The following is a 13683-nucleotide window of genomic DNA, read 5'->3' as shown; positions in this document are numbered from 1 at the left end:
TGCGGACCCGCTGCTGGAAGCCTCTTGCCTTTTGTGGTACTGGTCTTTGGAAATAAACGCCTATGGATCCTGGACCACCGACTGACCGATGGCCCTGCTGGGGACAGTATATGATGCAACACCAAGTGGATAGTTTGATACCAGTACATTCATCTGCTGGTTTGAAGAAGTTATCGAACCAGTCTGTGTTAAACTTGGTGTCGAAAAAATGCTCGTAGGGGACAATTTATTTTCCCACTAAACCACGGAATGAAGGTCGTGAGTTGGGTCTCGTGTAGTTTCGACTTCAAGTACTTCTTGTGGGGGTAGCATAACGATATTTGCACATCAATCCTATTCCTAACCCCACCTAACTAGGCCATCCAAAAATTGCGTCGCAATCACGTCATGGAGCTTGCCAAAATATACCTACGATCACCTGAAATAGCATCTGCGTTGACGATAATAAACTCACTAACGGCAGGGATCTCTCTCATATTGGGATCATTGCGATGAGAAAACGAAAGAAATAGCTTGTTCAATTTCGGGTGATTGCCTGCGCGTCTTGGATGACAGTTCGTATAGTTTGAAGGGCCTCATCACGTCGTGGTGACGTAATTTTTGGATGACTCAGTCATGTGGGGGTTAGTATGCTATGCCAACCAGAAGTACCTGAGGTACGAAACTACACTAGACCCCATTGACTTAGCAGACCAACATAATGTGTATTTCGCATGCCTGCCAGAAGTCATTGGACAGCAATCATATATACTCCAGCCTCTCGACTGCTCATTTTTTCCCTTCTAAAAGCAAAATAGAGAAAAATACTAGCCTAATGGATGTCATAAACACGAATTTGTGGTTGTCCGGAGAAACATTTCCCACTTTCACTGCACCAGCGTTTTTTTAAATCCTTGTTAACAGCTGCACAAAATCTTGAATCGGGATGTCAAGTTTGTGAGATTCACCCATCTAACCCCTCTGCTGTGTTGCGTAAGCCATGAACAACTGACCAGCGATTACGATATGTCTTACTCCTCTTGCACAGGGGTGCATGGTAAGCATACCATGCCATATATGTAACGTAATATCGCTAAGTTAACGATTAGCACAGTAGCATGATGCTCCACATCCAGGCATCGCCGTCTGTGTCCTTTCCGAAGTGGTTTTTAATATGTTTCTGTTTCCAGTTATTGGTCTATATATGTGTAGAATCTGATACTTTGAATTAAACATGCCTCCAACTCAACAGGCTTCACTGAATAAAATAACGCTAAAAGGATCAGCAGCAATTGTTTCCGAATTTTTCTGTGAGTTTTTCATGCTAATTGATTCATGCTGTTATTACTATATCCTAGCGACCTAGATAAATGGTTAGACACAGCATTTTCAGTTTATGATATGCTAGACTTGACTTTCAGGCTCGAGGTCAGCACCATGCTGTAGTGCATGAAGCACAGTACAAGCTTGTATTTGATTGGATTTTATAGAATGTACAGTAGTCTTTTTTTTTTCAGTACATGGTGCCATGATGTTTACAGATTTACAATAGCAGATTAAAAGCGATCAAGCTTGGTTTTTGATATAGCCTATTGGTTATTATCATGGTACCCCTTCGAATAATGATTTGGCTCTCTGAATTTTCTACCGTATTGCATGCTCTATTTTGATTATAATTCAGACTATGGAATCAACAGCATTTTATATCAACGTGGAATATATCCAGCGGAAATGTTTACCAGAGAGAAAAAATATGGACTGACCATACTTGTTTGCACAGATGACAAGATTAAAGAATATTTGGAGGAAAATGTTTGTCCACAATTAACCGGTGATCTCCAAATTCAATTTTGAAATCAACTTCTGATTCATTTTTCATGTTCGCTAACTATTATAATCAGTTTTGTGATCTAATAAGGAAATTTTTATTACTTACATCATCTGATATCTTTAGACTTTAATAGAAGACAATAATTGGCTAGTCACGTTTGATAGTCGTGTCTTATGGAAATTAACCTTCCTTTTAGTGCCATACTTTTGCAACATAAATAATAGCATTTCAAATCCTAGGTGAGAAAATTGGAATCTGAGAATTGTGATAGTATTTATTTTGTTACCATTGTCATGTAAATTTCTTCAATTGTTGTCCAATTTCATCTCAATGATCTTTCAAAATATTATGCTAGGTAGCCTATATGTAACAAATTTCTTGTTTCCTGTTCTCAAAAGTTGTTTCATTGTTACTCAAAGCCAAGCTATGCTCGATATATGCCTGGGGCCATAGCCCATAAGTGACAATATACTCTGGTATTTAATTTTGTTCTTTAACAAAATCTCTTTGAAATGTAGTTTGAATTACCTTATGAAACTTTTCGTGTTATAGTTATTTGAGAATCCTAAAATTACTGAGATGATCTGATGGAAATCTGGGAAAAAGAATGCTATTCTGGCGAACCCCATGTCATATATTGCTTGGGATTTGACATATGATAACTTATATGATAATATTTTATGCACAGAATGGTTAGAACAAGGTGTTGTCAACAGGCTTGTTGTCGTTATAAAAGATGTTGACACAAAGGAACCACTTGAAAGATGGCAGTTTGAAATAGATTGTGACAAGACAGTAACTTCTAAAGATGGAGAAAAGAATCACAAGTAGGTCATATATTGATTTTATTTATACTTATGGCCCTATTGCTTCAAAAAGATGTAGACCCCATTTCAATGCTTCAAGCCCTTTCATCTTTCAAGACTCTGACTTTCAACCATTTTTATTCCAAATCAGATAAAAAAATCATGGAAACATTCAAATCATCCAACAGACATTTTTGTGTACATTCCATAGAGATGAAATATCATAAAATGAATGCATTTTCAATGTCCCGCTCCCAACAACATTGTTTCAGAGTCGTTACAAGCATTTTCAATGTCCCGCTCCCAACAACATTGTTTCAGAGTCGTTACAAAATTTTACAAATGTAGGATTTGCCATTTTAAATTCTGTTCATCAATTAGATGTGTTTGCAGGATAATATTCATATGCCGGTGAGCCAGTGTTTAAAATACAGTGATTCAGTATGTTTTCACTTTTGTTGAAATTCAGTGAACTCATAGTAGTTGGAAAATTCAAGCATTTAAAAATGTTATTTTGAGATTTATATCAAAACAGCAGTATTATATAGTCATAGATACCATCAGGTTTCAATTTTCAAATATCAATTTATTCATTGCATTGATTTAGAACCAAGGAAATTGCAGAGATTCATAAAGAAATATGTGCTGTAATCAGACAAATAACAGCTACGGTTACATTCTTGCCTCTCTTGGAAACTGTCTGTAAGTTTGGTTTGATTATCTCTTCAATATTCACATCAACATAATTGGGCTCAACATACTAACCTTGGAAACCAGTGGTTCCCACATTTTTGATACATCCTTCCTTTGCCTCTTTTTAAATTCTTCATTAGTCACTGGCTAGTGATAGACGCATTACCAGTAATAATACTACATGCAATTGCTAGATAAAATCTTAAATTGCAATACAAAACAGGTTCTTTCGATGTTCTGTTTTACACAAGTCATGATGCTGAAAATATATCACCAAAGTTGGAGGAAAGCAGTGCTTTCTTGATCACCGACTCTCAAGAAGTGAAACTGAGATCATTCAACACTACAGTTCATAAAGTTGAGGGGGCTGTGTCATACAAGTTTAATACCATCCGATGAAAATGCTAACACCAATTTTTTAAAAAACAGTGAAGAAACTATTGCTGCGCTCAACCTCCTACTGAAATTATGGAACAATTTTGTCCATTTCCCATTTGGTGTGACCAGTTGCGCGGCCAGGGGGTTCCGACAGGGGTACAGATTAAGAACGCTTTCATGGACATCGTAAATCGCAAAATTTATTGTACCTACGCTACCGCACACATTATAATTGAATGAATAGCCATGCCGTTGTCACGTAAATCGAAACAGTCAATAGTGCGCTCGATGTACCAATATTATCAATTCCACTACCGACGGTCCCCTACACGGTTTTTTTCTGAAATATGATAATATACAAGATAATTATTGTAATGTATATTCATTATTCAATCAATATTGTGCTAAATTAACTTTACTCCGTGGAATTTTATCGGTGATACAGGGATTGATCAAATTTGCAAAAATACGAAGCAGAACAAGATATAATCGGGCAATGTACCCCACATTTTTATCCGGGGATAGCCGTGGTATATTTATGGTAGTAATGTATTATATTTTTCGACGCGACCGCAGTTTGAATTAACGCAATTAAATTAATACAGCTAGACATTTTGAATTTGCCCGTATCGGGCATGTATTGGTCAACACGCGCAACAAGAAAATCCGGCTATGGCAATAAACGTAGTTACGGCGACCGCTCCAGAAGCTGTTTTTCGAGGCGATGAATATGTATTTTTGATATACTATTTATGTATTTTTATTGTACTGAATTAAATTGTACTCTGGGAATTTACAATAGATCTTGGATTATTTCTAACGGCGATTGTCAGATCGCAAAAATACATATTCCGACAGTTTTCCTCACATTTTTGTGTTTGCAGATTGCCAGTTACACTGAACACAATTAAATTAATATAGAATTACATTTTAAATTCTCGTCGTAGGCGTCTTTGATTGAATATTTTATGCGAGAGAAAAATCATTATACCTGAAAAAGTCTGCTCTTTTAACGAGCGCTGAATTCAAGCAGCAATTGCATGGAAATTTAAGATTTTGAAACTAACTGGATGTGACCTCCTTGTAATGCTACAAACATAATTTGTAAATCGATTCCATAATTGTTGCCTTTCAATAGCATTCAATAACTTCTTAGCCAGACAAAGCAGTGTTCACAATTATAACGCTACATCAGCAGACGATCGAATCCTTGTCGAATATTTGTAACGATTAGACTCTCAATGCTTGTTGTGTCTGTATTCATACAACCGCCTAAAAAAGAACAAAAAAAGTTACTGATAACCATTCTAATGACCTAGTAAATAATGTATACTGATACTAGTTGAAATTTATGTAATTATTATATTACTGGTTCACTAATTTTCTTAATTTCATTTCGGTTGTCTCCTTTTATGACAAATGATTATTATTGTATTTCTTGTCCTCCACATAGAACTCTGACTTTGAAACTTTGTCCTGAGCAAAACATGTTATCTGTATGTTCAAGAGCAATTGGCCTAATGTCCATACCGTCATCCAACTTTCACCATTTGATCTAATTGAATGGCAGAGCTGGAAACGAGGTCAGTGGTTCCTAAGATTTTTGTTTGCGCGCACTAAATTATCAGAAAAAAAATTCAAGGTGCACTTACACGAAAAAAATTTCTGTCTTCAAATAAAACTCAATTTTTTAATCAATGATGTGTACTTTGTTATGCTTTTTTAAAGTTTGTAAACAGGCCTAAAGAATATATATAGGCAATGTCAACTCTTTTCCCTCATCACTGCCTGATAGTCCTCCGAAATACTAAAAAAACTCCCATGTTCGCTAAACTAGGTTCAGCAAGTAAAGAAAACAGCAGCAAGTTTTGTCTTCCTCTGTTGTTACGTAGCAACAGAGGCAGGCACTACCTAATAGAGATGTACCGATAACACTCTTCTCGTCGACACTAACGAAAAATACACCGATATTCAAAAGACGACATTCCGATACAATGTAATTAAGGGTACAAGACAGACAGGTTGAAACAATAGTCTGTGAGCATTATTCATAGTGTGCATTATTTCAGATTGAAAAACATGTATTCATTTCCATACAATGAGAAGCATCACCCTCATGTTATTTTGATAACGTCATCGCGCACAATAAACGAGTCCCATACAGCCCACAGAATTTTTGAAATAAAAAATATTAGGTAGCTTTTCATCGAAAAATATAATCTTTCACCCCTGATAATTTCAAGGCAATTGGTCCAGGAGTTGATGAGAAACGCGATATTTTAGAACAAAATAAACAAAAAAATACTAACAAGATTAAAAATCGATGTATATGTACACTTTGTGGAAACGGAGAAACTGTGTAAGCTACACCATAGGGCAGGGGTCGGGAACCTGTGGCCCACGGGCCCCATTCGGCCCGCGACGCTTCACTGAATTATAGTAACAAAACAGTTGTTTTGACGATTATAATCTTTACGCAACAGAATTTATTGTGAGACACGTGTAGACTAAACTAAAGTATAATATAACCTAACAAGTATATAATTCACAATTACTCGTTGGATGAGCCTTATATTTAGACAAATGGCAACAAAACGCAAAATAGTGGATGCTAAGTGCAATTGGTTTAATGGCGCAGAAAATATTCAAATAGTCAGTCTTCGCGCGCTGCTTGAAATTTAACTTTTGATCTGTGTGAAAGTGTGATTCATCGGCCATCCGTTCGGTTTTTAACTTTCTAAAAATATGTGCGGCCGTCAATGACTTGCAACCTTTAATTTGGCCCGCGAGCGACAAAAGGTTGTCGTAGCCATAGGGTTTTAGAAGAGCGGGATTTATTACTGTTTCTGCAATGCATTTCCTATGGAGCATAACGCATCAATTGTGGGTGGAGTCATGCTAACGAGGCCAAAGTTTTTTGACGAACAGTTCAGATTCACTAAATACTCTTTCTGCTTCAACAGAAGCAGCAATAACAACAAAATAAACAAGAGAGCCAAGCTCAAATCAAAGTGACTATAACACTTTTATAGTCACTTTGTCTCAAATGTAAGGACACGTCACAGGGTGTCGCTATTTTTTTATTCTGACACATAAATAACGAATCTCTTGAAGTCCACAGAAATTTTTGAAATAAGTGAAAGTGATAACCTTCTGGCGAAAAAATCAATCTTTAACCACTAAAAATTTTAAAGCAATTGGTCAAGTATTCGAAGAGAAAAGCGATTTTATCATGACGAAGAAGAAGAAAAACAAGAACAATAACATAATATTGAAACGATCGTTATGTCGACTGACGTGTCCAAATACGATCAATGGACTTTTCCCCGACCTTTAACCCTCGGGAAATTTTTCCTATACCATTGTAAAATTTTCGGTGCTTATTTTGAGAATAGTTTTGCGAGTTGGCGCCTGTAAAATGGGGTATTTGTTTCAAACCATCATTCTGATTCATAGCATTAAATAATCTGTTCTTTAAAAGTACCGTTAATTTTTTTTAGCCTAGTCTATCAAAGCTATTTCTACGAGAGATGTATCGGTATAGGCAATGTCGGCCAAATTTTCGGTATCGGTAGTGTACCGGTATCGGCTAAATGAAGACCGATATTTCCGATATATTGACCTTTTTTATATGATCAAGAATGTTTCAAAAAAATCAGTTTGAATAATGATATTTAAATTATTTATTGCTTTGAGGGATCGTGAGCTATGAGCCATGCACGTCCCCACCCCCGCGATTAGAAACGGGAATAGGATTCTGACCTGTTTTTAGCTATTTATCAGTCAAACGCTCAACTAATTTGGGTATTTTCGCTGCCAAATTTTTATATTGATAATTTTATTTCAATAAAAATAGTAATTGTGAATATATCATTCAAATATTAGTGGATTTTCTAATGTGTTAAATGTAAAATATGTCGGTATATTGGCACAAAATCTCGCGCACGTATCAATTTCATAAGAAAAGTAGGCTAAACATTCATTTATTTTACCACCCTGGTAGCCAAACCTTATGAGCAGAGATGGCCACAACCATTGACTATTTCGAATACTTTCTAAAAAATATTTTCGATACTGAATGTCCGAATACAGTATATATGATAAGAATTACAGTATTTATACTTGGGAATTGGGGTGTTTACTGACAAGCAAAAAAATGGAGCAACTCGGCTCCCAGTTATAAATCATACAGTAGAATCAAAGTCTTCATCAACAGCACACGCACTTTTTGGCACGATTATAAATTCTGGATGTTCATCGTCCAGCGCGAGTGTATTTTAGTCCATCAATATCGTAAGTATTAAATATTGTGATCCCATTAATTTTAATTCTTCCACTACAAAATTTCCTGGTAGATTTATTGCCGTGGCCGCCCACACTATCTCGAAATATCAGATAATAATTGCAAAATACTATAAAATATTAAAATCAAAAACATCGTCGACGTGTTCTTGGTATTTCTTGTCGGCGTTGATTGAACTCTTTTAATGTCGGTAATGCAATTTATTGCGACACACGATTACGATAAAACACTGAACAAAATATATTTGAAAGGTTTTCAATCCAAACGTGGACGGCGGCGCTAAGAAGGTCGCGATACTAATATTAAATTCAAATTGGACATCCCTGCCTACGAGTTTTCTAATTGAACACCGATGTTACTAGCGTCAGTGCACATACACTGACGCCATGTGTATATCCCTTTTTCGATCTGGAATAAAGTGTAGTATGAATAATGCTCAAAGACCATTGTTTTTAACCCGTCTGCCCTGCACACTTGATGTGATAAATACATAGTATCGGAATATTGGTATCGGAATAACGGCAATATCGGCATTTTTCTAATATCAGTATCGGCGTTTTTGGTCGGTATCGGCGACAAAACTGATATCGGTACATCTCTAATTTTTACACTACTTTTTGATTACTGCAATTAAACTGAAACTTCTAGAAAGACAAAGTGATCATTGAATTATTTGATTTATATTTAAATGTCCGAAACACAGCTCAAAGCTAACGAATATAATTAAAAAATGCGAAAACGAGGCATTGTTTACGACCACGCTTTAAAATCTGTGCAAGTGAGAAAAGTGTCTGAGCGGATGCATTGTTACGTCACTTTTTGCATCTTGCTGATTGGCCAATGTCACAAAGTAAACAAAGAAGTCGATGCTTGGGGAAACATTCTTAGGTTCATTTCGTGTCCAATAATCACATTGCTTTTGCGTTGTTGGTATGTGATAGTGAAGTTCACTCCAGCATTTTAAGAATGGCTAAAATATAGGCAAAAGTGTGAGAATAAGTTTTATTAAATTCTCTAGGAAATGTCAGCTGCCACTTAATTAACTAAAAATATCAAAAACAAAAATGAGCATATGCAGTATTTGTGCTTATTTATTATCCGGCTAGTCGTCACAAAATATCCGGACATTAGATAGTGAAGGATCTGTCGTTAGACTAGTTGGTTATCCAGATAATCAAACATTCCCGCATCACATTCGGAGAGAATCAAAAAATCGCATTTCGTAATGAAATTATTCAGAAAAATATTTTTACATATTGTTACATCTCTAATGGCACTGAATTGACTAGTGTTATGGCTAGCTGTGAGGCAACTAGCAAAGTTGAATGATGTGCTTGGTAGTCTAAATTAGTATCTGGCTTTCTATCTTTTTGGTCGGGAATATATGCTAACAATATAGGCATCATAAAAAACTAAGAACCGAATGCGGATTCTATTAGCCAGAGCAGGCTATGTCTTATAACTATGTGTTTGCACAATGAAAGTGTTTATTTTGTATTGCACAGTTTACCTATTCTTGGCACTATTGTGGCCCGCGAACAATGCAAAAATAATTTTGTGGCCCGCGGAGCCGACAATGTTGATATTCTAGATCTAGACCACCCTGATATTCTAGACTTTGGGTCAAAATATTTTTTCAAATTGGTTAATTTTAACTTTGGTTTGATACAATCATCATAAATTTATTAATATGGTGTGGCAAGTAATTTTTATTCATTTATTTTTTATTAACTACCAGTATGTAATTTTTCATGTTCCCTTTACTTAATAACTTTAATATGGTTGTGTGTGTGGGTGCGTGTGAGCGTGTGCGAAATATTTTAATTATTTTAGGTGAGTGAACACGTACCACATCTTCTTGGCAAAACCTTCCATCTTATATACATTCTGTACGTTTTAAACCTTATCTAAGGCTTTGTTCGCTCTCCTGATTTCATAATCAGTTTTTATTTATTTATTTTTACCATTCCTCTTATTGTTTTGCTGATTATGGAGTCGAAATAAACTTATACTTATACTATTATTATTATACTAGTATGGTGGTTAACTTGAAAAATAATATATTCTGTTTTACCCCAGTCTATTTGGCAGTGGTCTCTCTGCAATTAACTTTGTCCAGCTAAATTTTGATGGAACTGAGTTGTGGTGCAAACGGCGTCGACCAGAAGGCTTCTCATATATGTCTTAGGGTCTGAAATGGTTGCCAAAAGCTCGCGTGCTTGGTGTAATCTGTTTTAATAAGTCAAAATAAACTAGCTGATACGAACTGAATAAATAACACCAACTAAAGTGAAGCTAGGCTTCAAGGAATCAATGTATGCCCACCTAATAATGATATTGGTTATTGAGTTTAGCTTGATTCCCATAATCAGTACACCAGGAAGATATTGACAAAATAAACACCTATTAGTCTACAGAATCAGAAGAGCCCTAACTAAGATTTGAAAAAATCAGAAGTTAAATTAATTTAATTAAGTGATTCAAGAGTCTTGCTGCACACTAAGACTCACAGCAAGACTCTTGAATCACTTAGGATAGTTATCTTTACTCTTGCTACAGCATTCTTGCATTATATGCATACCGATCCGCCGGCACAAAAGCATAGAAGAAGGATATGTAGTCAGTCTCGTAGAAACCAAATCATTAGGTAAATTAATTGTTGCTAAAACTGCAAAAGAAAGTCTCTGGCTGTGCTCACCTTAAATACACTCACATATAGCCTACAGCCGCATAGATATAGCTTAATAACTAAAGTAGAAGCGAGAAGAGAAAATCAGAATCAAAACTAAAATTAAAAAAACCAGAAGAAAAATATATTTGCCACAATATACTGACTTACTTGAAAATGTTTACCAGGATCGCGACGAATACTGTGAATCCACGCTCTCTTCATTTTTGGGGAAAGAGTGGAACGATAAGTCTGGTGAGTAACGGCTATCGCCATTACACAACGGTACGCAGCAATGCAATTTGGAACCACCAGACGCACGAGCAGCCATTGCAATCGAAAAGCCCAAACCAGTCCAACGTCGCGGGGTAGAAGAAGACAGTACTTTCCCGCGCATTCCCACATAAAAAACAAAATGGCGACGCTCAGCGGCGATAATGAATACCCTCCATTCCAACCCAAAGTCCTTCCAACCCTTCAAGCTCGGACGCACCTAGTGGCTGAGTGGTGTTGTAATTCTTTACTCGGTTTACTGGACTAGATGTTCTGGCGAATCACGAACATGGGCGACTGGAACAAAGACATCGCTAGGTAAAGAGATATCAACTAAGGTTAAGGCAGGAGATAGATACCGTACCGGTGGTAATTTGTCTGTTTGTTGACCATCATACTGCCATAGGATCTATCTTATTTATGCTTTGAAGGGTCCCCAAGTTTTTCTTCCTGTCTAAAACACTGTAACATGATAATGACAGAACTGCAGGATGAGAAATATATTAGAACAATCAATCATTTTGGTCTGCTCTGTAGTATAAAACAGTTTGAAACCCCCATTTTAATGTGGATAATATAGATTTTACAAGGTCACTCATGCGGGCAACTTGTGGCTCCTGTGCCGCATGCAGTGTTTTGTTCTGGGAGTTCCTGAGTTCTGGCTCTTGTGAATCAAAGTGGCTACTAGGGCAGTAGGGATGGGCAATATGGAATAATTTACTATTTCAGTAATCTAGAATACATGAATTGAGTCCAGAATACCGAATCCTATTCTATTTTTATAGTTAATGCAGTAATGGTACGGTATTCAAATAGTCTGAATAGTGGGAATTCCTCACGACATACTGCAGTACTGACATAGCTGGATTAAAATTAAAAAAAGCTAAATTGTAGCTTAATGTATTACTATCTACAGTATTTATTTGAGAAATGTTACGACATGACCATTGGATTTTTTTGATACCAAACAGGCATCTCTTAAGACTGCAAGACAATGAAATTTAAGAATTTTGACAATATATTTTTCGCTTTTCGAACTGTTTTAAATATATGTAACCCCTTAATACCGATATGCTAAATAAATTAAAACTCACATTTTATACATTAATAAAAGTAAACGTTGGGACACAAAAATAGATAATGAACAGCATTAAATAAATATTCATTTGAAAGTGCCGAGTGTACCAAAACATACTCGCTGAGAAATAATTAGACTGTAAGCTATTCGTTCGCATCGGGCACTGCACTTTGTAGCGAACGTATTAATTATTGGTAAACAACCACTATCAATTACAATCAAGTATGAGCCAGTCTGTTTATTTTGTGTAAGCAAGACTCTTAAAATAAAGTTGCCATAGTCATGATTTTGTACTAAGAATTATTTTTTATTACAGAATCTTGATTTGTTGGTATTATCGTTATATATTTACTAGGCATGTCCTTATCTTTTTCGTTTAGCGATGTATTCGAATAGTTTTCTCCGATTTTGGTTAATCGTAATTTAGAGAGGGTGTAAAAATTGCGAAGGCCACCGCTCAATTTTTTTTGTTACGTTGTGTAGTTCGGAATCCCCGTGCAACGGCTTTTGAAACAGTCGCCACGAACATGCCACTCAAAACAGGCCGAGTTTTTAGAGGATAACGATTTTCCTGTTGCTCAAAACATTCAATGACGTGTCGATTTTCATTTTCAGAGCTCAGACTCTGTGAAAAATCATTTCATGTAAGAAAGCATGCTGTGCTTCTCAAAATTTGATTAAAAAAATCGCAGCAAGTCACCAATTGCCATCAATATTTATTTGTAAATAGTCATTTTGACCATTTCTATCCTCGGCTTTACGCTCCCTATTTTAAAATCAATTTCATGCCCATTTCAGACTCTTAATGAGATAGCCATTTTAGTAGAGACAATATGGGACATAGCTAGGTTAGCCATCGTCGGTTTATACTGAAACGATGTAGCTCGGTTAGATTAATTTTTTTTATAGCAGCAGTCATCCATAACTTGTGTTACTGACATAATTTTTAACCACTTATAACAGGATGCTACTGTCATTGTTAATTATATGAGTTAGCAAAATAAAAGGATAAAAACTCGAGGAGTTAAGGATAAAACATAACTGCAATGATTAATATTTGTTTCTTCGAAAAACATATTATTTAATTCCATGTGATCAACATATCAATGAAAATAATCAATTCAAAGTAATCAATATGTTTAATTAGCTACATACCCATTGCACTTCTGATGAAAGCCAAGTAGTATTGAACTAAAATCAATATCTCATACCCATCTCTGGGTATGTAGACTATGCACTGTACAATTTTGACATTTATTAATAAAGCCTAACTCTTGTTGATGTCTATCATGACCTTACTTTCCACAGTTTAGTGATTGTGATGAAAGAGATATTTGTCACCATTCACTGTAATGTGTCACCGTCCCTACAATGTGTATTTTGTAATTTAAAATAACATTTGCAAGGGTATGGTATATTCATTACTTATCGATCTTAAGATCGGTAAGTATGTTGATACGTATTTGTCTGTCTGTGTGTTTGTCTGTCTGTCTGTTAGATGCACGCGCTATCTCACGAAAGCGAGGTTCAATCTGCCCCAAATTTTGCATGTACATTCACCATAGCTCGTACCAAAAGCCTATTGATTTTGGATGAATTATGTCGTATAATTAGCGAGTTACTAACTACCGGTAATTAGTGATGAAGGGATCTGGATTTTTGCAAATCGAGAGA

The 13683-nt window shown here is 35.9% G+C and overlaps 1 protein-coding gene and 1 long non-coding RNA gene across 2 annotated transcripts; one reads left to right on the top strand and one right to left on the bottom strand.

The window, feature by feature from the left end:
- The first annotated feature begins 918 nt into the window (after positions 1-918).
- LOC120347705 (mitotic spindle assembly checkpoint protein MAD2A-like) lies at positions 919-4486 on the top strand. The gene is made up of 5 exons (XM_039417776.2): positions 919-1289; positions 1661-1810; positions 2499-2637; positions 3224-3318; positions 3533-4486. Exons 1-5 carry the CDS (start codon positions 1214-1216, stop codon positions 3706-3708), a joined length of 636 nt encoding a protein of 211 aa, XP_039273710.2. The 5' UTR covers positions 919-1213; the 3' UTR covers positions 3709-4486.
- Positions 4487-4842: 356 nt separating this feature from the next.
- On the bottom strand, positions 4843-11068 carry LOC120347706 (uncharacterized). The gene is made up of 3 exons (XR_005570127.2): positions 10830-11068; positions 10065-10219; positions 4843-4959 (listed from the first exon to the last, which is right to left on the bottom strand). It is a non-coding gene; the product is annotated as an uncharacterized LOC120347706 (long non-coding RNA).
- Positions 11069-13683: the final 2615 nt, after the last annotated feature.

Source organism: Styela clava, chromosome 11, assembly GCF_964204865.1.
Source record: "Styela clava chromosome 11, kaStyClav1.hap1.2, whole genome shotgun sequence".
In the NCBI taxonomy this organism is placed as follows: Eukaryota; Metazoa; Chordata; class Ascidiacea; order Stolidobranchia; family Styelidae; genus Styela; species Styela clava.
The sequence above is the reverse complement of the archived record's forward strand: the minus strand, read 5'-3'. Positions and strand labels throughout refer to the sequence as shown.

Bases quoted from the DNA above. Each gene is read 5' to 3' on its own strand.
- LOC120347705 (XM_039417776.2), top strand. From the start codon at position 1,214: ATGCCTCCAACTCAACAGGCTTCACTGAATAAAATAACGCTAAAAGGA. The intron at 1,811-2,498 runs GTGATCTCCAAA...TTTTATGCACAG, and splicing joins TGTTTGTCCACAATTAACCG to AATGGTTAGAACAAGGTGTT. The intron at 3,319-3,532 runs GTAAGTTTGGTT...AATACAAAACAG, and splicing joins GCCTCTCTTGGAAACTGTCT to GTTCTTTCGATGTTCTGTTT.